Source organism: Camelina sativa, chromosome 16 (genome assembly GCF_030686135.1).
Source record: "Camelina sativa cultivar CO46 ecotype springtype chromosome 16, ASM3068613v1".
Taxonomy (NCBI): Eukaryota; Viridiplantae; Streptophyta; class Magnoliopsida; order Brassicales; family Brassicaceae; genus Camelina; species Camelina sativa.
In genome coordinates, this window is record NC_141895.1 from 23,152,723 (window position 1) to 23,178,253 (window position 25,531).

General features: G+C 34.6%; 5 protein-coding genes, 1 non-coding gene and 1 pseudogene across 23 annotated transcripts; 5 read left to right on the plus strand and 2 right to left on the minus strand.

Annotated features, from left to right (window-relative positions):
* Positions 1–181: 181 nt before the first annotated feature.
* LOC104751447 (putative HVA22-like protein g) lies at positions 182–1,731 on the plus strand. Of its 4 annotated transcripts, XM_087490413.1 has the most exons (8): positions 187–347; positions 491–531; positions 633–731; positions 846–902; positions 994–1,057; positions 1,149–1,355; positions 1,464–1,539; positions 1,628–1,731. In XM_087490413.1, exons 2-7 carry the CDS (start codon positions 500–502, stop codon positions 1,536–1,538), a joined length of 534 nt encoding a protein of 177 aa, XP_087346539.1. In that variant the 5' UTR covers positions 187–347; positions 491–499; the 3' UTR covers position 1,539; positions 1,628–1,731. The 4 variants fall into 4 exon arrangements, with proteins under 4 accessions (XP_019093536.2, XP_087346539.1, XP_087346538.1 ...); XM_019237991.2 differs by having other exon boundaries at positions 182–347; positions 1,464–1,731; XM_087490412.1 differs by having other exon boundaries at positions 207–347; positions 488–531; positions 1,464–1,731.
* Positions 1,732–5,692: 3,961 nt separating this feature from the next.
* On the plus strand, positions 5,693–8,493 carry LOC104751448 (uncharacterized). The gene is made up of 3 exons (XM_010473394.3): positions 5,693–6,594; positions 6,686–6,783; positions 7,653–8,493. Exons 1-3 carry the CDS (start codon positions 5,999–6,001, stop codon positions 8,363–8,365), a joined length of 1,407 nt encoding a protein of 468 aa, XP_010471696.2. The 5' UTR covers positions 5,693–5,998; the 3' UTR covers positions 8,366–8,493.
* Positions 8,494–11,432: 2,939 nt separating this feature from the next.
* Positions 11,433–13,054, plus strand: LOC147925883 (secreted RxLR effector protein 161 pseudogene; annotated as a pseudogene).
* Positions 13,055–17,802: 4,748 nt separating this feature from the next.
* LOC104751449 (uncharacterized) lies at positions 17,803–18,235 on the plus strand. Its single transcript, XM_019238160.2, has one exon. It carries the CDS (start codon positions 17,867–17,869, stop codon positions 18,119–18,121), a length of 255 nt encoding a protein of 84 aa, XP_019093705.1. The 5' UTR covers positions 17,803–17,866; the 3' UTR covers positions 18,122–18,235.
* A 98-nt stretch (positions 18,236–18,333) lies between these two features.
* LOC104751450 (WEB family protein At1g75720-like) lies at positions 18,334–19,221 on the minus strand. The gene is made up of 2 exons (XM_010473395.3): positions 19,047–19,221; positions 18,334–18,954 (listed from the first exon to the last, which is right to left on the minus strand). The coding sequence occupies exons 1-2, from the start codon at positions 19,167–19,169 to the stop codon at positions 18,481–18,483; spliced, it is 597 nt and encodes a 198-aa protein (XP_010471697.1). The 5' UTR covers positions 19,170–19,221; the 3' UTR covers positions 18,334–18,480.
* A 320-nt stretch (positions 19,222–19,541) lies between these two features.
* LOC104751451 (uncharacterized) lies at positions 19,542–23,798 on the minus strand. Of its 15 annotated transcripts, none has more exons than XM_087493144.1 (12): positions 23,578–23,798; positions 22,934–23,112; positions 22,622–22,779; positions 22,440–22,497; positions 21,853–21,977; positions 21,485–21,759; positions 21,346–21,385; positions 21,212–21,266; positions 21,067–21,130; positions 20,579–20,975; positions 20,374–20,502; positions 19,542–20,289 (listed from the first exon to the last, which is right to left on the minus strand). In XM_087493144.1, exons 2-12 carry the CDS (start codon positions 22,992–22,994, stop codon positions 19,894–19,896), a joined length of 1,758 nt encoding a protein of 585 aa, XP_087349270.1. In that variant the 5' UTR covers positions 22,995–23,112; positions 23,578–23,798; the 3' UTR covers positions 19,542–19,893. The 15 variants fall into 15 exon arrangements, 7 of the variants coding, with proteins under 7 accessions (XP_087349270.1, XP_087349269.1, XP_087349268.1 ...); XM_087493143.1 differs by having other exon boundaries at positions 19,542–20,286; positions 23,578–23,769; XM_087493142.1 differs by having other exon boundaries at positions 19,542–20,295; positions 23,578–23,769.
* Positions 23,799–25,408: 1,610 nt separating this feature from the next.
* TRNAT-CGU (transfer RNA threonine (anticodon CGU)) lies at positions 25,409–25,480 on the plus strand. Its single transcript has one exon. It is a non-coding gene; the product is annotated as a tRNA-Thr (tRNA).
* The last annotated feature ends 51 nt before the right edge of the window (positions 25,481–25,531 follow it).

Consider the following 25,531-nt stretch of genomic DNA (forward strand, 5'->3'; position numbering starts at 1 on the left):
AAAGAAAATTTTCTTTTATCCATTATTTCGAAGAGGGAGCAATCAGGTGCGAAAAAGATACGGTACACCCTCTGATTAAAAGTAGAAGATCGTAACCGTCAGATAAAAATCCAACGGCTGCTAAACCTTTTTTCAAAGTTGTTTGTTTACGTATTATATGGAGCCCGCAACGCACTGTTTCAAGTTAAAACTGTCAAGCAGAGAACAAAATATATATTTACGAGAAAAAAGGATTCGCAAGTCACTATCCCGATACGATACGATCATACCGTTTTTGCTTCTCCTTTCCCGCAAGTCACTGTCCGTAACCGTCGCCTGCCGCATCATCACGTCGTCTCATAAGATAGGTATATATGTTATGGTTTCAATCGTCTTAAAACGTTGCATTTTATCAATGCTTAGTGTCTCGTTTTCGAAATTTGGATATAGTGATCATCATATAATTTTGATTCAGCAGATTCGTTTGTTGTTTTTGTAATATGTTTAGCAGGTGATCACAATGATTGGATCGTTTCTGACAAGAGGGCTTTTGTATGTTACTCAATAACTATAATTTGATCTCTTCTTTTGTGTTCCTAGAAACAGTTGTATAATCAAACAAATTAATTAATGAATTTTTTAATTATTGACAGAATGGTGTTTGGATATGCGTATCCTGCTTATGAGTGTTACAAGACGGTGGAACTCAACAAGCCTGAGATTGAACACCTTCAGTTCTGGTGCCAATATTGGTATATATATATATGATAACCGTCTTAATGTCTTATATATACTTCTTTTCTTGATCTCTATCCTTAAAGGTTCCTAAATCTTGCTTGTTTCTTCCTCGTAAAACATCTTTGTAGGATTATTGTAGCTGTTTTAACGATTTCCGAACGAGTTGGTGATGCTCTTGTTTCCTGGTAAGTTACTTGTTATTGGTTTTTTAGTACTTTTGTTAGTAACAAATATATATTTTCACTGTTCTTATTATACTTTGCTTTCATTGTGAAGGTTACCAATGTATAGCGAGGCCAAGTTGGCATTCTTTATTTATCTATGGTTCCCAAAGACCAAAGTAAGTAAAGCCAATGAGATTCAAAATTAATCTTTTGATTCAACTGGCTTTCTCTCTAATTTGATATCCTCATGTGTGTTTACCTTTTCAGGGAACCACATATGTGTACGATTCTTTCTTCAGGCCATACATCTCAAAGCATGAAGATGAAATTGACCGCAGCTTGATAGAGGTACGGACTAGAGCTGGGAATATGGCAAAGATATATCTCCAAAAAGCAATTAACCATGGACACACAAGATTCTTTGAGATCTTGCAGTATATTTCCGAACAATCTACACCAAAATCTAAGTCAGAGGTAATTAAATAATTCTTTTCACCTCTCTCTACGCATATATATAGTATTTAACATGTGAGTTAAATGTTCTTTAAAAGATCTTTGCTATTTTTTTCTATTTGTGAACAGGAAAAGAAACAGACAACAACACCTGAAGTTGATGATCCAATCCTTAAGGTGAAAGAAAACGAAGCTACTAAGTGAGGTAGAGACTCATCCAAGAGGAAAACACTTAGACTGACTCGTGAATACACATTGTACTAACTATGTATCATTCATCTTCTTTCTTTTAGTCGCTAATAGGAGGAATAAATCATACTATGTGGATTAGTGTTTCTTAATTTCATATGTCAAATGTAAATTGCTTCGGAGAATAAATAAAGTACCTTTTAATCCATTGAATTATTAGATTTTGGTTTTTACATATACCTTAACGTAAGTGCTTCACGTACGTGTTTGATGGCACCCAATCCCTTATCAAGCCCACATGTTTCCACTCTCTGTATCTAGCAGGCCGGATGTAAACCGAACCGTCAAACCCCACAATATTATCTCAGACTCTCAGTCCGTTGTGGATCAGGTTAAATGTGACGGGTAGCGAAATGGATAAAACCGCTTTGACATCCCTGCTCAAATACTTTATTTTAAAATTCAAAGAAATTATACTTGGTCAATATTGCATTTGTGTTACTCAAAAGATAAAAGAAAAAAAAAGAACATTCTGCAAAGTAATTTATAAAACGAAAGGGGTTAAACATAAAAATAATACATAACCATAGGACCACACGGCTACAAGTTGTGACATATCATCATTGTGTGGAAAAATACATAAACAATTACAAAATATCTAACTGTGTATATCTAATACGGCATTGTATTTATTGCACGTACAAAATAACCAATTTGATCAGATAATACGTGTAAAAAGAAGACCACAACGAATACAGAGATTCATAAATTAATGAGTTGTGTAGAGAGACCAATAATTGAAAGAAGAATATGCAACCGAATGATTGATGAATCCACTATAAAAATTAGGGACCAATTTTGAATGATAGTTGTCGTATATCTATCTACTTGCATTTATTGATATGAAGCTTGTTCTTGTTGTATGATCCAGTGTGAAACTAAAGAGTGTCAACAAGAAGAACCCATCTTCTTCTTCTTATTTTTTCACCACTTTGTTTAATTCTCCACAAGCCATCCCTGACGCGATATATATCCCAATTTGGACTCTGTAACTATAAAAAGCAACACAACAACAAACAAATACAATTTTTAGGTAGTAAAGACCAAAACCAGGTCTCGTTTTCTCTCATCTAAATTCCTACAAGTTATTTGATTACAGAATGAGTGTGTGAAAAGAATTACATTGCAGTTGTTACAAGTATTCTAGTATTAAAGTAGACCACATGCTTTTCATACACATTGTATCAGTATAACAATGTATTATTCCACACTTTCGTGACAGTTCTTTAGGCATATGAGATATGACTATAGTTTTTTTTTACTGTAAAAGTTTACTTTATAAGATGGAACATGATACAGTAAGATACTTTCAAGATGATGCAAAACAGTAATGGATATTAACAGTTTATTTTGCGAACCACTATTTAGCTATTCTCAAATGTATATTTTCTTGTACCACAGGTATTATGTTCGTTTATTTGTACAAAAATTCAAAAATCGTATGTATGTTTAAAAGTGTACTAAATAATTTTTTTTTTTTTATATGATATTTGACCCTTTGAGCTACGGATTAATGATTTGATATAGTGATATGTCCGACGTTTAAGTTTTCAACTAATTGGGTGGGAGATGTAATCTAATTAAAATGAAATCAGATGCGGGGCTTGATTCGATTCTTTATAAAATGAAATATTGATGTTTAGAAGCTTTTACACATTTTAAGAAAATAATTATTACTGAGTTTAAAAATATTTTTTCATTTAACTAAAGAAATATTATTTAATTTTAAACCAATAACAATTCAACATTTTAAATATTTTCAATTATTATTTCTTGAAATTTACAAAACTTCAATTTTTATGGGACAAAAAAATATTTCAAAATATCAATTTTTACGAGACAGAAGAAGTAATATATTATAATAACATGAAATGGGGACACAATTGTCTCTAGTTTTCATATATTTTAAAACCATTTTGCCAAACCTTTAGACCCCAAATCACACGTGCACTTTATAACATTGTAAACGAATAACACATTATACTAAGAGTAACACCTTTTTGTATCTAGAGATATCCTCTTATTGTTGTTGTTGGTCACAGAAATAAACCTTACAAACATTTTCAAAAAACTTACCATGAAACGATCCATAATTCATACTAGTAGTAGTATATTCAGATATCCTCTCTCTCTCTCTCTCTCTCTCGGTGTTTTAAAAATCTACAATCGTTCGTGGCTCTATATTTAATGCAAAATTCAAAGCACTTGAATTTATACAAATTGGGAATTGGAAGGTTTCTCTTTACTGCAATACAAGATGGGTAATACCAATATAAAATTTATATCAATTTTTTGAAGTTATAAATAGGTAAAATTTATTAATCACACCCCAATCCTAACCGGCCACGTTGTCAGTATAGACTCTTTTTAATATTAAATGCAGCAGGGATTAATTTTTCTGTCAGTCGAATAAATTCCATTGTCACCGGACTCCTAACAAATTATTTAAACGTTACGTTTGTAAACAATTACTTTAACTTTTCGTTTTATTTTGAAATTCAAACTCGTTTTTAAGAATCAAACACATTCTCAACACCTCGCGCTCCTTTTTCTTCTTTTGTCTCAACGAAACTTATAAAATAGCAAACATCATTGAACACAATTTGAAACGAAATGACTAATTCTATAATAATAATAATAATAATAATCTCTGATGATTTTTATAACCAAGTTTATTAGATTGAAAAAAAACAAAAGAGAGGGACAAATGTGGAACACGACGAGTGAGAAGGCCAAAGCGACTTCGTGGTAAAATCCAAGTATTGCGGCGAATGTGAAGGCCTTCGATTTTTACATCTGGTCAACGGTCAACCTTAAACAAATATTTTGATTGCTTCAGTATATACCTTGATTATGATTAATTCACTATATATTACTTATTGATGAGTGATTAATACAGTTACTAAAATTTATGTTTTTAATACCACAGCCTAAAAAAATATGGTGCCTGAGTTACCACCCATAATGTGGACACTGGACACTGTGTTGTGGCATTCTCAATTCTCACCATTTATGATACAATAAATTATTATTATTTGGCGCATTAAACCTTTTTATGATAATCAGTATATATATATATTAATAAATGAATTTACACCCATACCTATTTGCACAAATTTCAAGTTTAACTCCACTACTTTTTACTGTAGTGAGATTAGTTTATGACACCCTAACTTAATTGTTTTGAAAAAGGAACAGTCTATCAGTCTAATCCAGTACCAATTTCTTACAAATACAATCACATTGCATAAATCTAAAATAGTAAAAATACTTCATATAATTTTTGAATTTAACACGGAAGTAAACTATAGAAATAAATTAAAATACAGTATAGTTTAGTTTAGTTATAGGAAAACTAAGAAATAAAAGGCATTGAAAAATTCAACTCGAGACAAATAGAACATTTGGAATCCGTAATCACAGTTCCAGATACGAAGTTTCCAAAGACCTTGTCTGGTGTTTAACGTGTAATCTTGTTTCTGTTTTAAACAATTGTTTTGACCATACATCCAAAACATATATTTTATAATCATGAGTACTATTAGTCTATTATCGTTTCTTTTTTCTTGCTTGCATTCATGGAATCTTCAAACCTTTTTTTTTATATTTTGATAAACACGGATTAATTCTCCAATCTATTCTTCACAGCTAAATTTTTCATTTTTATTATGTATATTAGCGTCTTCATAATAATGAGATTTCAATCAGATATTTGAGTAAAATATACGAAACAAATCCATATATTAAAGAGTAATTTAGTATTTGAAATATACCAAAGATGCTTTCTGACGTGGCATTTTGTCTGCATCTCTACCAATAGAAGCTTCAGTGACGTTAACAAAGTCAGCCCCTTAAGTAGGTCAAACTGTAATCGCAGATTATAAGCAGATAGATAGATGAAAGCAGTTAAAGCACATACAAGGCCAACCAAGCTCGTCCAAAAATAATTAATTTCAATATCTTCTAACTAATTTATTTTCATCAAAAGAGTAATTTAGTATTTGAAATGCATATTAATTACTGTTCTTTCTTTTGAGGAAAATATACAAAATTAACTGCACTGCAAGCCTACAACTAAAAAAGTAAGCAACCAGATGCCAAAATTAATTAGAAAGATCTGACAAAACAAGATATCTGAATATAGTTAATTTAGTACCCTTTGTACAATTCAAAAGATTATAAATCTTAGTAAATTAAAATTCGAAATGAGAAGGGTAAGAAAGTAAAACTGTAAAATAAAGAAGTAAAGAAAGATAAAGCCCACTACTTTAATCTTCTTCCCTCCTTATTACACATCTTGGATCCATCTTCGATTTCAACACCTACAAAAAAAAGCTTATAATTAAAGAACCATAAAGAAGACCACAAAAGAGAAACTCTCACATTCTCAAGAGTTTCTTTCCTTCTTTCTTACAATGGCTTTGCTAACTTTCTTTCCGGAAAACGCAGAGCCGCCTCAAAAACACAATCCACCGTCGAGCAAACGCAAGAAACGCGAGAATCCCACCGATCAAACTCAACCGCATAAACAGAAACCACACAAACCGCAGAAATCGAAAAAAGCAGTACTTCCTAAGCAGCCTTCTTCATGGGACCAAATCAAGAACCTATTAACTTGCAAGCAAATCGAAGGATCAAGAGTCCATGATCCTTCCAAGAACTCTCAGCCTGCTCCGTCCATAACTACTAACTTATCTCCTTCCAAGCTCGGCTCGTCGTGCAGCTCCATATGTAGCTTCAGAGACGTGGCTCACGGCAACACTCGCGTGGTTCATAGAGCAGACCACTCTCCCGACGTAGCTAACTCGACTGTTCCTGACTCGGAGACTCGGCTTCTGACTCGGAAACCTGGTCAACACGGTTCCTCTTCGTCTCGGTCTCTGACATCTGGCTCAACGAGATCTAACGCCAGCGGGAGTTACACGTCATCATCAACGACTTCGTTTAGAGCCATGCAGTTCCGTAAACTCTCCGGATGTTACGAATGTCACATGATCGTTGACCCTAGCAGGTAAATGACTACACAAATTAATGATGAGAGAAGTCATCCTAGTTATAATTTATTTTCTGCAAAATTCATTCTTTTTTTCTTTAAATGGTAGGTATCCAATTTCGCCTAGGGTTTGTGCTTGTTCCCAATGTGGAGAAGTTTTTCCCAAGCTTGAAAGCTTAGAGCTTCATCAAGCTGTTCGTCACGCAGGTACGGGTTTAACATTTTACTATTTTCGGTTGTTAAAATTTATTTATATAACTTTATCATTTAGCTCAAATTATTTAATTACGCTCTATCTAGTAGCTACAATCTTTTTTTTTTGTGTGTGAGTACTGAGTAGTCACATTTTTTAAAGTTAAACCTAGTATCTGGTGGGATTTCGTTAATGCAAATTGCTTAGTAAAGTAAAATGTTATGTTTTTGGAACCTTAATTGGAAAAAAAATTAAGATCTCAGTCCATGATTTGACTTGTGAATGTTGATATAAACTCAACTTGTTTAGTATTTGATAGAATTATTAGCACTAACACATTTTCCGGTGAATCTGCACTTGGATTTATCGATAGATTTACCGTAATGTTAAGCAAATAATTAACGAACATGCTTTATTAGCTTACACTTATCTTTTTTTAATGGAATCAAGATCTCAATGTTATTGTCGGTGATAATATCGATCAAATAAGTTAGAATGAATTTGGCCTTATGTAGCAGATTCATCCGTATTTTTAGAGAAAATTACAAAAGAGAATAGGGAATAAAAATAACTGGAGAGGACAACATATTCTATGGTATCCATATATGTCGTTTGGCTTTGGAAAACACTTAGCATGCTGCCATGGGGACCATTTTGTACTATAAAAAGAAACAGCTGTCTCTCTGCTCTTAACTAAATTCAATGTCCCCCTGATATTTATTACGTGTCATTTTTCTATTCGACAGTATAAGAATTACAACCCCACCTGACAGTAACTGAATTAAAACTCTGTCTTAATGTTTCCAAAACTCAAGATTTTGTTTTGACTTGGTATAGAGTTTCCCTGATTTCATGAGCAAAAAACGTTGTCGTTTTATTGCAGTTTCGGAGTTAGGTCCGGAAGATTCGGGTCGAAACATAGTGGAGATCATATTCAAATCAAGCTGGCTTAAAAAAGACAGTCCCATCTGTCAAATCGAACGGATATTAAAAGTCCACAACACTCAACGTACGATCCAGCGGTTCGAAGACTGCCGAGACGCGGTGAAGGCGCGTGCGCTTCAAACTACCAGAAAAGACGCTCGTTGTGCCGCCGACGGCAACGAGCTTCTGCGTTTCCACTGCACTACTCTCACTTGCTCTCTCGGAGCTCGTGGCTCGTCTTCTCTCTGCTCTAACCTCCCTGGCTGTGGCGTATGCAACGCGATTCGCCACGGATTCCTAGGAAAATCCGCTGGCGGAGGAGGAGCCACCGCAACCGCTAGCGTCGGCGGGGTGAGGACGACGGCGAGTAGCGGAAGAGCTGATGATTTGCTGACGTGTAGCGATGATGCGAGGAGAGTGATGCTTGTGTGTCGGGTAATCGCTGGGAGAGTTAAGCGCATTAATTTACTCGCGGCGGAGGCTTCTGCTACGGCGGAGACGAAGTCTCCGGTGGAGGATAGTTCGGCGGTTGGAGTTTCATCGAGCGGTGGTGTGTTTGACTCGGTGGCGGTCAACGCTGGAGTTTATTCGAATCTGGAGGAGCTTGTGGTTTATAACCCGAGAGCTATATTACCTTGCTTCGTGGTTATTTACAAAGTCTTAGAATCTTGAAATTGTAATTTTAACTTAAGAAAAATAATGGTTGTTCTAGTACTACTTCTAACTTTTTAATAGTGTAAGGAGATTAGGTTAATTAATCATCAACCTGAATCATAAATTCCATCTTATTATTGACTTAATAAGTGTGTAATTCTTAGGATTTTAAGCTAATATGTGTTGGATAATTCTAGGAAGAGGCTATCTCCTACGAAGTTGCCAAAAGAGATAGATTATGAAAAGGAAAAGTTCCTATTATCATTAAGTTGTGTAGTGGTAATTCTAATAGGTTTAGGAAAAGTGTAAACCTATAAATATAAGAGTCGGCGGAGAGGTGTTCCATAAGACTTGAGAGAAAGAGATATTTAGTTTTTGAGAGAGTTTTCTAAATCTAATAAGAAAAGTGTTCTTATATTCTTCAAGTTTTATTCTTAGATTTGATATCAGAGCAAGGTTGTGTTTCTGATCAAAAAATGGTGGAGAAAACTTTTCGAAACCAAGCATGGGGGACGAACAGAATTCACCGTCACGAACGAAGGACCTTGGAGCACCATCAATCCAGTGTTCATTACTAACATCAACAAACTACACAGTTTGGTCGATGAGGATGAAGATCATTCTCCGAGTTAACGAAGTATGGGATACAATCGAACCGGGATCTAAAGATGAAAAGAAGAATGATATTGCGACAGCTCTTCTATTCCATTCTGTCCCCGAGTCACTTATCTTGCAAATAGGAGAGCAAGATTCAGCTAAAACACTGTGGAATGCTATCCGATCACGTCACCAAGGAGCGGAACGTGTAAAGGAAGCTAGACTTCAGACTTTGTTAGCAAAACTAGAGCGGTTGAAGATGAATGATTCAGATTCGGTAGATGACTTTGCAGACAAGATTTCAGGGCTTGCATCACAATCGGCTTCTTTGGGAGCGACCATTGAAGAACCAAAGTTGGTAAAGAAGTTTCTTACAAGATTACCTAGAGAAAAATTTATTCATATGGTAGCTTCTCTAGAGCAAGTCCTCGACTTAAACACAACGACGTTTGTGGACATAGTAGGAAGGTTAAAAGCTTATGGGGAACGAATTGGAGAAGTAAGTTCAGTCGAAGATCAAGGCAAGTTGATGTTTACCAATACCTCTAATAATCGTGGAGGTTACGGTGGTTTCCGAGGAGGATCTAGAGGTAGAGGCGGCTTCGGTAGAAGCGGCTACGGCAGAGGTAGTTTTGGTAGAGGTGGTTTTGGTAGAGGCAGGGGTCGAGGGAGATTCAATGGCCAAAACCAAGGAGGATAAGCCACAGAAGACAACCAAAACAAACCGAAGAAAGACTTATCGAAAGTGATATGTTGGAGATGCGATAAGCCAGAGCACTATGAGACAACGTGTACAAACAAACCGATTCAAAACCACAATCAGAATCAAGAATCAAACCTGAATGAGACACATGAAGCTGATGCACTATATATGCATGAAGTAGTGTTTTTAAACAAAGACAAGATAATTCCGAAGAACTACGATACCAACAAAGGCAATGCAAGTGTTTGGTATTTGGATAATGGAGCAAGTAATCACATGTCAGGAAATAAGGAGTTTTTCTGCAGTTTGGATGAAAAGATTAAAGGTAAAGTCAGGTTTGGTGTTGGCTCTTATGTTGATATTGTTGGAAAGGGGATCATTAACTTTGTGTGCAAGACTGGAGAAATAAGAGCACTCAAAGAAATTTATTTTATACCCGACCTTAAACACAACTTTTTGAGCCTTGGCCAAGCAACATAGGGAGGTTGTGAGGTGAACATGAAAGGAGTGTTTCTGACACTTCTAGATCTGTGTGGAAGATTACTTGTGAGAGTTACTAGGTCTTCAAACAGACTTTACAAGACACCAATGGAAATAAGTCCTCCAATGTGTTTGCAGCTCGGGAGTGATGATACTACATGGTGTTGGCATGTAAGTTTTAATGTTATGAATAACATGGTTCGAAAGGATATGGTTGTAGGAATGCCACACATGATCCATGATAGGGGTATGTGTGAGGTGTGCTTAGTTGGGAAGCAAACAAGAGGTTCATTCCCGGCTAAAGCAAGTTTTCGTGCATGACAGGCCTTGGAATTGGTACATGGAGACTTGTGTGGTCTGATTTCACCACCGACACCAGCTAATAACCGATATGTTTTTGTTCTAATTGATGATTTCTCTAGGTACATGTGGACAATGCTACTAAGAGAAAAAAGTGAAGCGTTTGATCGCTTTAAACGGTTTAAAGACTTTGTTGAAAAACAGAGTGGGCTCTCCATGAAGACGTTTAGAACCGATAGAGGAGGAGAGTTTACCTCAGCTGAGTTCAATCGGTTATGTGAGGAGAACGGCTTTACTATACATCTAACCGCGCCGCATACACCACAACAAAACGGTGTGGTAGAGAGAAAAAACCGTACTTTGATGGAGATGAAAAGAAGCTTGATGAAAGCGATGTCGGTTCCGAATGATATGTGGGGAGAAGCTGTACGCCACTCGACTTACCTCATCAATCGAGTGCCCACAAAAGCACTATATGGTCAGACTCCATATGAGTGTTATATGTCCACGAAACCGAACATTGAGCACTTGAGAGTGTTCGGTTGTGTTGCCTATGCAAAGATCAATGGACCACAGTTGAAAAAGCTAGATGATAAATCAAAGAAAGTGATCAATCTTGGAACAGAACCTGGTTCTAAAGCTTATAGACTCTATGACCCTGTTGCGGAGAAAGTAGTTATCAGCAGAGACGTCATATTTGACGAAGGTAAGGCTTGGGACTGGTCATCTATGACAAACAAATCAGATGGTGAACCTGGTATGTTTAGGCTCTTTCAAGAAGGCTTTATCGAAGATGGTGGTGGACACGGTAATGAACAAGGCAACGATCAACAAGATGCCGACCCAGAAGATGTAAATCATGATAACCACGAAGATGAAGAAGATAATGAGAATGATATGAGTGATGAGAATCATATTGAGGAGCAACAAGTCGGAGTTCAACCTCTGGTCATTAGATCTGGTCGTGTGATAACAAAGCCATGTTATCTTAATGATTACGTCTTATTTGCAGAAGAAGTAAGTTGCAGGTTGTTTCTAACATTAGATGGGGAACCAGAAAATTATTTCGAAGTTGGGAAGATAAAAGAGTGGATCGATGCTATGAAGGCTGAACTGGATTTGATCACAAGGAACAACACCTGGGAGCTTGTAGACAAACCAGTTGGTGTTAAACCTATAGGAGTTAGGTGGGTCTACAAACTTAAAAGAAAAGCTGATGGTTCAGTGAATAAGTATAAGGCGAGGTTAGTTGCAAAGGATATGTGCAACAACAAGGTATAGATTTCGATGAAGTGTTTGCTCCGGTAGCTAGAATCGAAACTATACGGCTTCTAATAGCACTCGCAGCAACAATAGGTTGGGAGATTCACCACTTAGACGTGAAGACAGCTTTTCTCAATGGCGAACTAAAAGAACTAGTCTATGTTACTCAACCTGAAGGCTTTGAGAAGAAAGGAGAAGAGGATCGAGTTTAGAGGCTTTATAAGGCCTTGTATGGTCTCCGTCAAGCTCCTAGAGCTTGGAATACAAAGCTGGATCAAGTTCTAAAAGAAATGAACTTCAAGAAGTGTGTGAAGGAACCGACAGTGTACTGTAAGAAGGAGGAGAATGAGTTCTTAATTGTGGTTATCTATGTTGATGATCTGTTTGTAACAGGGACATCACTCAAGATCATCAAGGTTTTTAAAGAGGACATGTCAAGGAGGTTCGAGATGTCGAATCTTGGGAAATTAACTTATTATCTTGGCATATAAGTTATTCAAGGAGCAGATGGAATCAAGATCAAACAGGAAGCATATGCTCAAGGAATACTTGTTGATGCAGGAACGGGGTCCTGCAATCCAACTCATGAACCGATGGAGCCTGGTCTGAGTTTATCAAAAGCGGAAAAGGAAAAGGAAATCGATGCTACTAGGTATAGAAGAACCATAGATTGCTTAAGATATCTTCTCCACATGAGACCAGATTTGTCTTTTGCAGTTGGAGTCCTTAGCCGCTATATGCAGAGTCCGAGGGTGTCTCATGGGCAAGCTATCAAACATGTACTAAGGTACTTAAGAGGAACTACTGGTTACGGTTTGTTTTTCAAGAAGGATGGATCAAGAAGGATCACCGGATACAGTGACAGCAGCCATAACATTGACATCGACGATGGAAGAAGCACCACATGTCATGTTTTCTATTATGGTTCATCGCCTATCACGTGGACAACACAGAAACAGCCGACTGTGGCATTATCATCATGTGAAGCAGAGTTAATGGCTGCTATGGAAGCTGCCAAACAGGCTATGTGGCTCAAAGAGTTGTTGAGCGAGATACTAAGCGTGAAAGGAGAGAAGATCCTGCTTAGAATCGATAATGAATCATCTATAACTCTAACCAAGAATCCAGTATTTCATGGGAGAACGAAGCATATGCTTGCTAAGTACCACTTCATTCGAGAGTGTGTAGAGAATAAGCAGATTGAGGTCCAACATGTGCCAGGAGAGGAGCAGAAAGCCGACATACTTACGAAGCCACTAGGACGAGTTAAATTCAAGGAAATGAGGAGTTTACTCGGAGTTGAAGATATCAAGCTTCCCGGAGTTCATGTTGGAATTACAGGGGAGAATGTTGAATAATTTCAACTTGAGGAAGAAGCTATCTCCTAGGAAGTTGCCAAAAGAGATAGATTAGGAAAAGGAAAAGTTCCTATTATCATTAAGTTGTGTAATGGTAATTCTAATAGGTTTAAGAAAAGTGTAAACCTATAAATATAAAAGTCGATGGAAAAGTGTTTCATAAGACTTGAGAGAAAGAGAGATTTAGTTTTTGAGAGAGTTTTCTAAATCTAATAAGAAATGTGTTCTTATATTTTTCAAATTTTATTCTTAGAATATGTTCAATATTACATATTTTTATCATTGACCTCATGATTAGGTTAAAAATTACTAGTAGAGGTGAGTTTAAAAAATCATGATTAATTATGGTGAAGTTAACGTGTTCTTTTCTCAAATTAGGCTTTTTGACCAGTAAGTAAATGTAACATTTTGTTAACTATAGTAACTTTGATAGCTGTTCACACTGGTGGGCATCAAATAGTGTGGGAGTGGCAGGGTGGTATAATTGCTACCACATGCGTTTTCAGTAAATTGTTTTATTCACCCGAGTTCTTTTCATTATTTTTTTGCTTTAGTTTTTCTTGGACCTCTTGGTAAAGCTGATTTGATTTTTGTAAATAAAAGTTGGGTGTTGTATAGTTTTTTAGTATAGTATATATAGTGTTGTCAAAACATAAGAAGAAACACAGCAGTTATATATTGGTATAGTTTAGATAAGTTCGAAATTTACCCATAAGTAATAAAAGGGTTGCACGCTGAGAGGGTGCACCATTGGAACTTTCCTCGTTGTCAGAAGCTTTGCTACATTGTTTATTTATAAAATAACTCGATTTCTCCTTGAAGTTGCAAATGAAATCAGAGATTTGGAATCAAACCAGTTTTATATTCGAGTTTTGCAACAAATATGTGGAGCATAAGTTTCAGAATTCAGAAGTTCTATTAAAAGATGGAATTAAAGTTGACCCAACTATAGCGAGCAATGTTAAAAAGTAAGACCTTAAAACACATACGCATATATGTCTATCTCCATTTTTAAAAAGAAAATGCATTGATTAAGTAATGCTTATATTTGTATACTCTATGAAATAAAATATTTGAGACCTTTGGAACATATTTCAATGGGGAGATGTAGGGCTTAATCCCGCTTGTATTTTATGTTGTGAGAGGTTTTGTCGAAGAGTGTTTGGAAATGATTTCAGATCATCATAAAAAGTAAATTTGTTGAATCATAATCTGTCAATTCTGTCTTGTCAAGCCAGAAAAAGTGGCTTTAAAAAGCCAGAACATATGATAATAAAAAAAAAGCTTGACGATATTTAGGAGACATCTACAAAACAAGTGATTAGTTCTTTTAATAGTTTGTTCATTATTACTTACTTAGTTACTTTTATTGGCAACAAATAGGGTTCCGATCGATTAGTAATTGTTATCGTTACGGTAGAAGGTGACAAAGTTTATTTTTATATAAATATTTTTTTACCGTTACCTACTTACCTCTTTAGTCTAGTATATTATTGTTTACTGTTTCTTTTTCTGCATTTTTATTTTTACAGTTTTAAGTCACTTGATTATATGTAATATCTTCCCTAAAAACTCGAACTTGTTTCCAAAAAAAAAAAAAAAAAATTGCCTCAAAAGGAATTGAACACAAAAAACTTGATTCAAAAAGAAAACTAAAAAATATATCACTGCGGGGCCAAAAACCTGTATTCTGAATTCTAATTGCTATAGTACCGCACAAACTTTTCTCTATTTGTTACGTGTAAACTCAAATGGGCTATTACTTACCTTAGAAAAACTTTGGCCCAAAGGGTTACACATCGTCTATACATTAGTTACCTTAGAATCCTTGATCCATTGAATTCGACCATCCCTTATATATTAATAGAAAAGCTGATGTGTCGTTGCAGGAGCGATTTGAAAATTTAATTACAATTAAGCATTTCAAGATAAATATATTTACAAAAATAAGTCTTTTGATTTATTAAATGTGCTATTAAAATATATAAGGAAATCTTTATTTTATTACTATTTACATAAATGTATCATTAGAATATATAAGGTAATGTTTATTTCTATTAGTTTTTTAAAATGAAAGACTTCATCAACTATTAAAAAATATATATATATATAAATAGTTAATAATTTAATTATCATTTTTATAACATATTTAATGATTTAAAGTAAATTACATTTCATAAACTATTAAAAAACTTATTCATCTATTTAACTTTTTGAAATACAAAACTTATTCTCTGATTCTAAAAAATTTGATGACTATTCAAGTACTCCCTCTATTTCACAATAAGTGTCATTTTGACACATTTCACACAAATTAAGAAAATATTAAAATATACATATATGCTCTTATTTAATAAATGTTTAATGGGTTAATTTAGTAATAGATTAAGGGTAAAACTAGAAAATCTAATGAAAAAGATGCATTGAAAATATAAAATAGTGCATAGGAAATGTAAAATGACCCTCTTTGTGAAACAAAAATAAAATTCTAAAATGACACTCTTTATGAAACAAAGGGAGTATATATTAAAAATTAATTATTACAATAATCTTAAAAATAAATAACATTATCACAATTATCACAATAATTAACATTATATTTCATATTTCACGGGTGAAATATATTTTTACACAAAATAATTAAATGTAAATTTGAATAAAATAAAAAAAATTATGTGTAAAATTATTATTATGACACCTTAAGTTCCAAATAATAATTTTACTTGTAATAATTTTATTTGAGTTGATTTATCCCACATATAGTGCGGGTTATTACCTAGTATATATTAATAGAGAAACACTCTCACAAAAAAAGCTGAGGTGTCGTGCTCACATAGCTCCTGTACCTTTCTAATAAATGCTCTTACTTCTCATTGTTATTTACATAAATATGCCACTGAAATATTATTAGCCAATGTTTTTTTATTCATTTTTAAAAATGAAAGATTTAATCAACTATTAAATCCAAAAATGTATTTAATTATCATTTTTATAACCTATTTACTTTTTAAAAGTAAATTACGTTTCACAAACAAAAAAAAATATTTATTTCTTTATCACTTTTATCATTTTCTCATTGCATTTTTAAATTTAAGATTAGTTTAAATTAAATCTATTAGTTTAAAAATATTGCTTTATCTATTTAATGGTATAGTGATATTGATAATAATGTGAACCATAAAAGATTTGAATTTGATTTTTACAAACACAAAAAGACATCAAAACTTTCTACACCACTTTAAATTTTTTTTCCAAATTTAAATATTTCACGGGTGAAACATATTTTACAGAAAATAAACGCAAATTTAAAAAACTAAAAAAACTTTACTACATATTTTGTTTTATACAAACAAATCTTAAATCTCAAATAATAATTTTACTCATAATATTTTATTTAAATCGATTATCCCGCACTATGTGCGGGATGGTACCTACTCTTTTATTACAAGTAAGTTTTTCTCATTAGCAAATTCACTCCTAGTCCCTAGATAAAGCCAACTTGAATCAGTGTGATAAAATTCTCTGATATATATATATAGTAGTAAAAGTTCACAACTATTGAGCTATTTTATGAGTTATTCAGGTGGTTTTAGTTAGTTTTAACTTGAAGGAAGAATTTAAAGTGCAAGACATAATCATAACTGTCATAAACCTTAAATTATAAAAAAAGAATTCTTAATCCAACAAATCATTTCACCAAAAGCCTCTTAATTCTTTTATGGTTTCTCCATGTCGCCTTCTTTCTAATGAATTCCCTCGTTATCTGCCTTTTAATATGTACTTCCCTTTTCTTTTTTTGATACAAACTCTTGTTTTGTTCTACACGTACGAATATTTTTGAAGTTAAATGTTTTGCTTACTGGTCCCAAAATTTCATTGTACCCCTAAAACTAGGTCAAAGACAAGTGTAACCGCAGGACCACTAATCTCCTTTTCTGAATGTAATCACTAGTTACAGCTTTAATTATGCATTAATTATACGGTAATTCAACCTATGATTACTCGTATGTTGATTAGTTTCCTTTGTTTCTCATTGAAAGCTTTTAAAACTAAAGAAAACTTCAGTCTCTATGTCCATGTGGTGAGGTATCTTACGTTGTAATTATAGCAAAAGATACTGACATTGTCTTGAAGTGTTGCTGATGTTGTACACTATACTTAGATCATAATTCCACGATTTATTTTTTCATATTTTGTATTGCAGTCACATTTAGACGAAAACATTTTTATAAGATAACTAATTTAGTCTTTGAACTAACAAATGAAAAAAACAAAAGTTGATATGGGATCTAAAAAATTAAGCATATTGTTGGCCAATGTTTAATTTTTTCCTGAGCATTGGCCAATGCTTAGTTATTGTTGGGGGAAAAAGTTTTTTTTTTTTTCCTGAGCAATGCTATGAGTCTATGACACATTGACACTGGTTGGAAGTTGGAACCATATACAATATAGTAATAGGTTAATCTCTTGTCATTTAATTAAAACAAAAATTGGAGACAATTAAATGGGATTAAGAGCTTTAGATAGAGTTAAGATGGGGCCTACATATGTTCATAGGATAAAACACATCTCAAGAAATTCTTTGGTGGTTTAATCATTGAAACACTCTTGTTCCTGTTTTTCCTCCGTGATGAATCATTACAAATTTTACTTAGAGAATTTTATATTATTTTATAAGAATTTTGAATGCTAGTTATTAAATTATCAAAAATATGTATACATGAGCTTTCACCATTCATATATAGAGTATAGACAAAACCCTCAAGATCTAATTCATCTCTTCGAACGATCAGTTCGATAGGATTATCTATCTTCACGATGAAGCTCTTCCACGGATTACGAAAGTTTCTCATGAGGCTCATCGATCTCACTCTCCCTTCCTCCTCTCGCCGGCCCAAGAGCTCACGCAACGGTTCCCACGACGGAGAGAGGTTTGAGCCGCCGAAGGTTTCGTGTAGTAGTTCGTACTATTCGTCTCATGTACACTACAGTGAAGCTATCGCTGATTGCATAGAGTTTTTCAATAAGTCTTCGGCTATGTCTTGTGATGAAGATCATGAAGCTTACGTTTAGTGATCAACATCTCAAAAGTCAAAACTCACTTCTTCTTTTTTCCTTTAACATTTGGGTCGAGGCTTTGCTTTTTTATTTGAGTTATTGTAATTTTGAGAAACTTATATAATTATATTATGGTCATTTATAAATTTAGTCACATTTTTGACGACTCTTTTCTAGGAATTTTTTTTTTCAAACTTCGAGTATTTTCATTATTATCAAAATATGTATACTCGAGAATATAGATTTTTTTTTTTTTAATAAGTGGAAATAAAGTATTTTCAAGAAGCATTTACGAAAGCCACATACATATGTGACATTATTATCAAAACCAAAAAAAAAACACACAGCAAAAGAAAATTAGAAACCAAACTGTTTCATTGCAAAACCTTTTTCTTAGAAAATAACCCTCCAATAAACAAAGGGATCAAACTCTTCTTCTTCTTCGTCTTCGCCGTCGTCTTCTTCTCCTTCTTTTTCATCGAAGGATGTCTCTCAAGAAACATCTCCACCACCGAACCATTATTACTAGTCGGGTTTGCAAATTTCACGTATCTTTTCTCGCTCATCGATCTCAACGTCGGACTTCTGGTTGGTCCATCATTAACCCGAGGAACTAACACTTCGAATTTGGTTTTGAAGACAGTATCATCGATTCTCTTTTCGGGTTCCTCAGGATCAACTCTCAGCTTCTGGAGCTCTTGTTTTGTCCGCTCAAGCTCTTCCTTGATACAAGACAATGAGTTTCTCATTTTTATGCTTTCTTCCTTTGCCTTTTTGAGATCATGTTTTGTCTCTTCAAGCTCTGTCTCAATCCCTGATGGATCCTCTTCCCATTTCTCATCCTGCATCTGTTTCTTTACTAATGTTATCACAATAACCAATCTCGGAATCAAATATACAATCATATGGTAATGTGAGTTTATAAATAAGAAGTACTTGCCACTTTGAGATGGTTGGAATAGACTTGGCTGGCTAAGACTCTCTCGCCAAACAAAGCAACGGCTTCTTTGACAGTTTTAAAAGGTGCCGTTGTGTCTATCTCTGCTCTCTTCATCGTCTCCATATTATGGCTAGTTATTGTTTAGCTCTCTCTCTGTGGCGCAGCAAAGAGATACATAAGCTTGCATTCTTATAGCTTTGTGACTTTAGAATTGAGTGAGAGACGACGCAAAGCATATTATTTTCTTCATCCCCACTTCTTCAGAGTACTATTTATTTCTTATTGTTTTAATACCTCATAGTCTTTTGGAATATATATATTGTTCATAAAATATAAATTTCTCCCTTTTAACACTTATTTTTGTGAAAAAATACCGTTTTGCAATTACAATGTCATAATACTACAATTTCATTCCTACTTGTTTATAGAATGTGTTATGATATGACAAGGGTTTCTGTTTCTGGGATTTTGTTAAATCCCAAAAATTTCATGTTATTTTTTTGAAAGAATTAAAGTCTTTTTTTATTGGAGCAAGTCGCTTGCTGCACAAGAAACTTTACTGACATTTTTTTTTTGTTGTCTTGGGCTGTCTCACTTTAGAAAACATGGTCCTCAAGAAAATTTGCTCCTTTGAAGGACTCCGGGATCATTTACATAAAAAGACATTAAAGGTTTTTTCTCAAACTAGTGGGATTCAATCATCTCTCACTGAAAATCCTTGTTTATCCGATAATCTACACCATCTCAAATTCCGGCGAAGACAGAAACAGATTTCTGTTTTTTTTTACTCAAACCATCTGTAAAACCTTACAACTATTTAACTATAAAGCAAAACAGGGCAGCTTCACTACTGCTCGTTGCAAAGTAGCTGCAATGGTGTCCTTGTATCTTCATAGATAAGTGGGAAATGGTGTTCTTGTCTGTTCATCACCATCCGTGAAGGATTGTTATTATTATGGTGATGGCTTATTGACATTGCTGCAGCAGCAGCCATGAGATGATGTTTCTGTTGTGATACATTGTTGTTGATGTTGTACCTTGGGGAGGAAGCAACTTGGGGAGTTTGTTGAATACTAGTCAGGTTCAAGGAGAGGTTTGGTTGACTGTATTGGTTTGATTGCATGGTGTTCCCATTTGTTGGTCTGTACTGAGCAGCCCATAGCCTTTTTTGAAGCTGTTGTTGCTGCTGCTGGTTTGCATTGTAAGCGGTTTGGAATCGACTGGCTAGATATGGAGAAAGCTGCTGCAACTTACAAGATGAAAGAATGTTACTACTGGAGAGACAATTTGCTAGTTGAGAGACAATTTGGGTCAGAGAAATAAAAACCTGATAGCTAGAAGTTGCAGGTGAGAGTTGCCTATTGTAAGCTGCTGAGAGATACTGTGGAATTGAATTTGGAAGTTGGAAATGAGATTGTGTTGCTCCAGCAGATGATAGAGTTAGGAAATCATAGCTCTGTTGTTAAAAGAGAAAAGAGATAAGAATTAGAGAGAAAACGAATTAACCAAATAAGAACAGAGATGTATATTACCTGTTTCTGTGAAGTGTGTGGACCATTGAGATCGAGAGCAAGCTGAGTCCTGTCTTCTGGCACGGGTTTTGAGTTATGTGTCCTGTGTATATCGAGTAGATGCGGGTTTTGACACCTCTTTGCTGGAGACAGCATTGTTTTAAAGTCACTAATGCTTGTCACCGGATCAGGGAGTCTGCGTTCTGACATATCTGAAGATCTTAGCTCAATTTGGTTAAGTGTCGTGGGACTACTCTTACTGGTCTGTAATACTTTAATGAGACGGGAAATGTAAACGTGAGAGGCACATCTCTTCAACTTTCTCGTCTGGACTCTTAACGGTTCACTCAAGAGTGAAGCAGACCTGGAAGGAGAAGCAGCTTGATCCATCCAAGGTGGAAGCTTTGTGGATGATTGTCTGATTTAAGAAAGAACGATCCAGATATATAAGAGAAGAAACCTAGCAGCACAAAAAAAAATTAACAGACATGTTAAAGGTTAGGAGTTACTTTGAAAGAACTTGAGCTCCTGAACGAACAGTTGAAGATAAGCCAGGCCACAGTGCAAGAAGACCTTTTTAGAAATACATAAGTCAGTATTAGGAGAACGGTTCTTAACTCAAGAGTATGTGATACAAAAGGTAGGTTTCATTACCGTTGCTTTTATAGTCCGTGTCACTAGTTGTAACCTTTGTTTCACGGGCTATTGCCTAAGCATTTCCAATGTAATCAGTGGCTATATGAATCTAAAGTAAGAAAGTAAAATTCAGAAGGAATCAGAGTGCTTACAGGTGCATCAGTCACATTCACTGAGCTGCTTTGCTTCAATCTATCAATGAAATCAGCCATTCTTTAAAAGTTAGACAACAGAAACCACCAATAGAATTAAATAACCGAAGACAAACTTAAACGGGAACTCGCTACAAACCCTGTACTGCTGAGCTGGTTATCAGATTGCACTATTGGCTTTGCATCAGTCTGGTTAGTTTTGGCTGAAGAGAGAACTGAACCTTCCGGTTCAAGCGAGTCAGGTTTCACAACCAAGATAGAGTCAAGTTTGGTAGTTTCTTTCTCATGACAAGTCTTCCTCTTATCAATAGAGTCAGTCTCAGTAAACATTCCAGCTAAACCGTATAAAGTCTCTGCAACTTCCTTCTCATCTTTCGAAATCATCATCGACTCAGGAACAATAGCTTTTGTTTCCTAACCAAAAGCAAAAAACAAAAACCATTACTCCATAAACTGTTCTTTTATGTCTTACAAAATTTGAAGTCAATCATAAAAAAAACAACCAACCATTTCTTGATTCTCCTTCTTTACTAACTCCTTGTTAAAAGACTCACTCCCGGTTTTCGACCGGTTAAGTCTCTTTGATACAGAGGATAGCTTAGAAATAGATTCAAGATTCCTCTTCTTCATGGCTGTAAATGAAAAGTACACAAAACGAGATTAAAAAAAAGAAGTGAGAAAAGGTTAGCAAAGAAAAAAAGGAAGTGTAGGTTTTGAATTCGAGATGATAAAGAGAGTTCCCCAATTGACAAAGACAAGCTTTAAAGAAAAGAAAGAAATATTATAAATTGAAGATTGATAGCTTTTTGATTTTTATAAAGTATATAAGAAAAAGAAAGACATGTAGCAGAATCTTGCGTCCACAATAAGAAAGTGAAAGGAAAAAAAAAAAGCAAAAGAGTTTGCTTGTAAAATAATCCAAAATCTCCAACACAGATTCAAAAGCCAAAAAAAAATACCATAATCTTCCCAACCAACTCTACTCAGAAAACTACTGACACATTAGCCAGACCATTAATTCACACTAAAAAAAAAATGAAAAATTTGGTTTTGTAACAAGTATTCTTCTGTCATAGGAGTCACGAACAACGCACCTGAACGAAGCTTACGTGGTACAGAGGCATGATCCACACCACTAGTGCCTTTCAAATTCTGAATATGAGAGAGAGAAAAAAGAGAAATTAATAAATGTGAAAAGAGTTTAAAGATGAGGAGAAAATTAAGGGATAGGTAATTAATGAGGAAATTAAGTTTGGCGTATTGATGAAGAAGTTACCTTTTTTGGAAGCTTAGGTATCTTCCGAGAAACCTCGTTTTCTAAATCTGAAGGATGATGATGATGAAGAAACTCGTAGCTCATCATTCGTTTTACATCATCAGCTAAACCAAGTTTCTTCAACATTCGTTTCTTTGATTTTCCAGAATACCCAGATCCTAAAATAATCACATCATGAGTTGGAGATACAAAAACTTGAGACCAAACAAAACAGAGCAAACGACGACAAAAATAAATAAAAAAGGTTGGATTTTTATTTTTGTTGGTTTGTGAAACGAAAAAAAAAAAAAAAAGATTGGATTTTTGTGTTACCAGATTGTTGTTTATTGGTTCCTCCTCCACGTCTCATCGCATCTCGACGACCCATTTCCATTTTTTTTGTTCTCTCACCACTCAAACCAGAGGTTAAGAAGACGAAGAGAGACTCAGACTCACAGAGAAGAACAGAACAAAAAAAAAAAAAAAAAAAAAATCTCACTTCTTCGACATCTCTGCAAAACAAAAGGGGATTGATGATTACTTACACACACACACTTTGATTTTAGATTACAGAAAGAGAGAAAAGTAAAAAAAAAAAAAAAAAAAGGATGTTAAAGAGAGAAAAGTTGTAAAATCGTTTCTCGTGTCTCGAAGAATCAGGTTCTTCGTGAAATAAAGAGAAGAGACAAAAAGCAAAAAAAAGAAAGAAAGACTTAAAGATGAAAAAAAATATATATATTATTATTAATGTTTGTACATTACAACCCGTGAATAACAAAAAAAAAAAGAAGGTATTTTTGCATTTAGTAAGGGAAAAAAAAGATTCATTAATGGAGTCACTGTTCTTCAATCAAATCAAAACATTGATATGTAACTGACAGAAGAAGAAGAAGAAAAAAAAACAAAAAAAAACGTACACAGTACGAAATCATCGAAAACACACACAGAGATTTATAAACAGAGATCAATCCAAAAACCTTGTTCTCTAATCTCTTTTGTGTATAGTTTAGCTCTGGCCTCTGTATGTAGCAAAGACGGATAATCCGAAGCTGTCGCTTCGCTCCTTCGCTTCGCTTTTAGTCACAACTCACACAACACACAAATGTGACAAAAAATAAAAAAAAAACGCTTATTCATTCACTCTGTTTCGTTTTTATCTATCTACCCTCAGTGGTGAGAGATCCAACGGTGTTTAGTTAAAAGGAGACGAGAGCCGTCCAATTCGTTTATTTTCATTGTTGTGCCACGTAATCCATTAGAACAAGATCAGTGTGTCAAACACGTCAGCACCCAGAGCTGAATTCCAAAAAAATTGTACTAATAATTATTTCATGCATGGGTTTCTTATGATGGATACTTGATTTTGAATTCGTACGATTTTTATGGATATTTTCTCTTTCGTTTCTGTGCCAGCGAATTAAATTCCATGGAAAAAGATACCAACATCGTTTAAAAAAGTAAGTATAAGTAAACTACTCTAATCAATTTCAATTTTTGTAACGTTTCATTTAGTAAAAAAGTGTTTATAGATAGAGAGATATTTGATAAGATGGCCAAATTAATGGATGACTAAAACGGCTTTAACCAGTTAAATGGGGTTTGTTGGACATCACAAAATTCAACTTTGTTTTCTGAACGCATCATCTACTACTTATTCCGCTAACCATTATTATAAAGTGGCCAAAAAGTAACATTAAGAAAAAAAAAAATAATAATTATGATCAAACTTGGAGAATTGGGTCGTCCGCCGGGTCCATTTAACTCAGACGTCTGGCTGTCTTCCTTAAATACGAGAGAATGTCACGGCGTTCTTTTAATCTCTTCTTTTTTTACTTTTAATGTTTTGTCTTGTCTCGTCCAATAAGAAAACGGCATGGCTCTTACAAAAGGCTCCTCCCTAACTAAAGAGTAAAGAGTTTAGACTTTTGAAATATAAAGAGTACTAGTGGTGGTGAATGGTGATGTTCAAATCGACGGCTATGATAAGATTAAATAATTTCACCACGTCGTCACACACTGAAATCGACAAGTCAGGTGATTTCTGCCAACTGTTTCCTCATCATCTACTGTGTGTGAGTCTACCAAAGACTCTTTTTCTCTCTCTTTTTTTTTTTGTCTAACCTTTTTCGATTTAATTAGCATCAATTCACTCCCTAGGACTTTTGTGTATTTTGTTTAATATATTAGTTAGCAGAGTACGATTTTGGATCAAGGCCCATAAAAAATACGAGTTGATAAGTTAATAATATCCCAAATCAAAATTTGGTTCCAACAATAAGATCCACTCATGTGATAACTAAGGCCCATATAACAAACAATGGTTCAAGAAAGATATAAAAGTTATGAACTTTAGAACCATTTTTTTTTTAAAACGAAGGCTTCGGTTTGGTACTCTTTTCTGACGATAAATTTATGGGTAGGTTGGGATTATTTTCTAAGGTACCTGATCCAGACGACTTCCACGTTCATTCATGTCGACGTAGGTGATATCCGGTACGTTCCTGTTGGAATTCACACCCGCAACATGCTGCCAGAGTTAATTGTCGTCAAGCTTCATAGTTTTTTTTTTTAAGCTTCATAGTTGTTCATTCACATACTAGTATTTACTCATTTTGCTACAAAGTAAGACGAACAGAAACGTAAACACGTGAGAAGGGGAATTTCACTAACATCGACGAACCAAACGTGTATGTTGTCTGCAAATGCAATGCAATCACCAGGCTCCAAGTTCCCACTCCTTTGTCATTTCTCATGGGTTTATTAATTATAATAGTTTAAATAATATTAGGTTTCGTCCAGTAATCGAAGGCCTCCGTAGCATAGTGGTATTGCGTTCGCTTCGTAAGCGAAAGGCCGCGAGTTCGATCCTCGCCGGGGGCTCTGTTTCTTTTTTTTTATTTATTTTAAAAAAACACCAGAGTCTTGTATCAC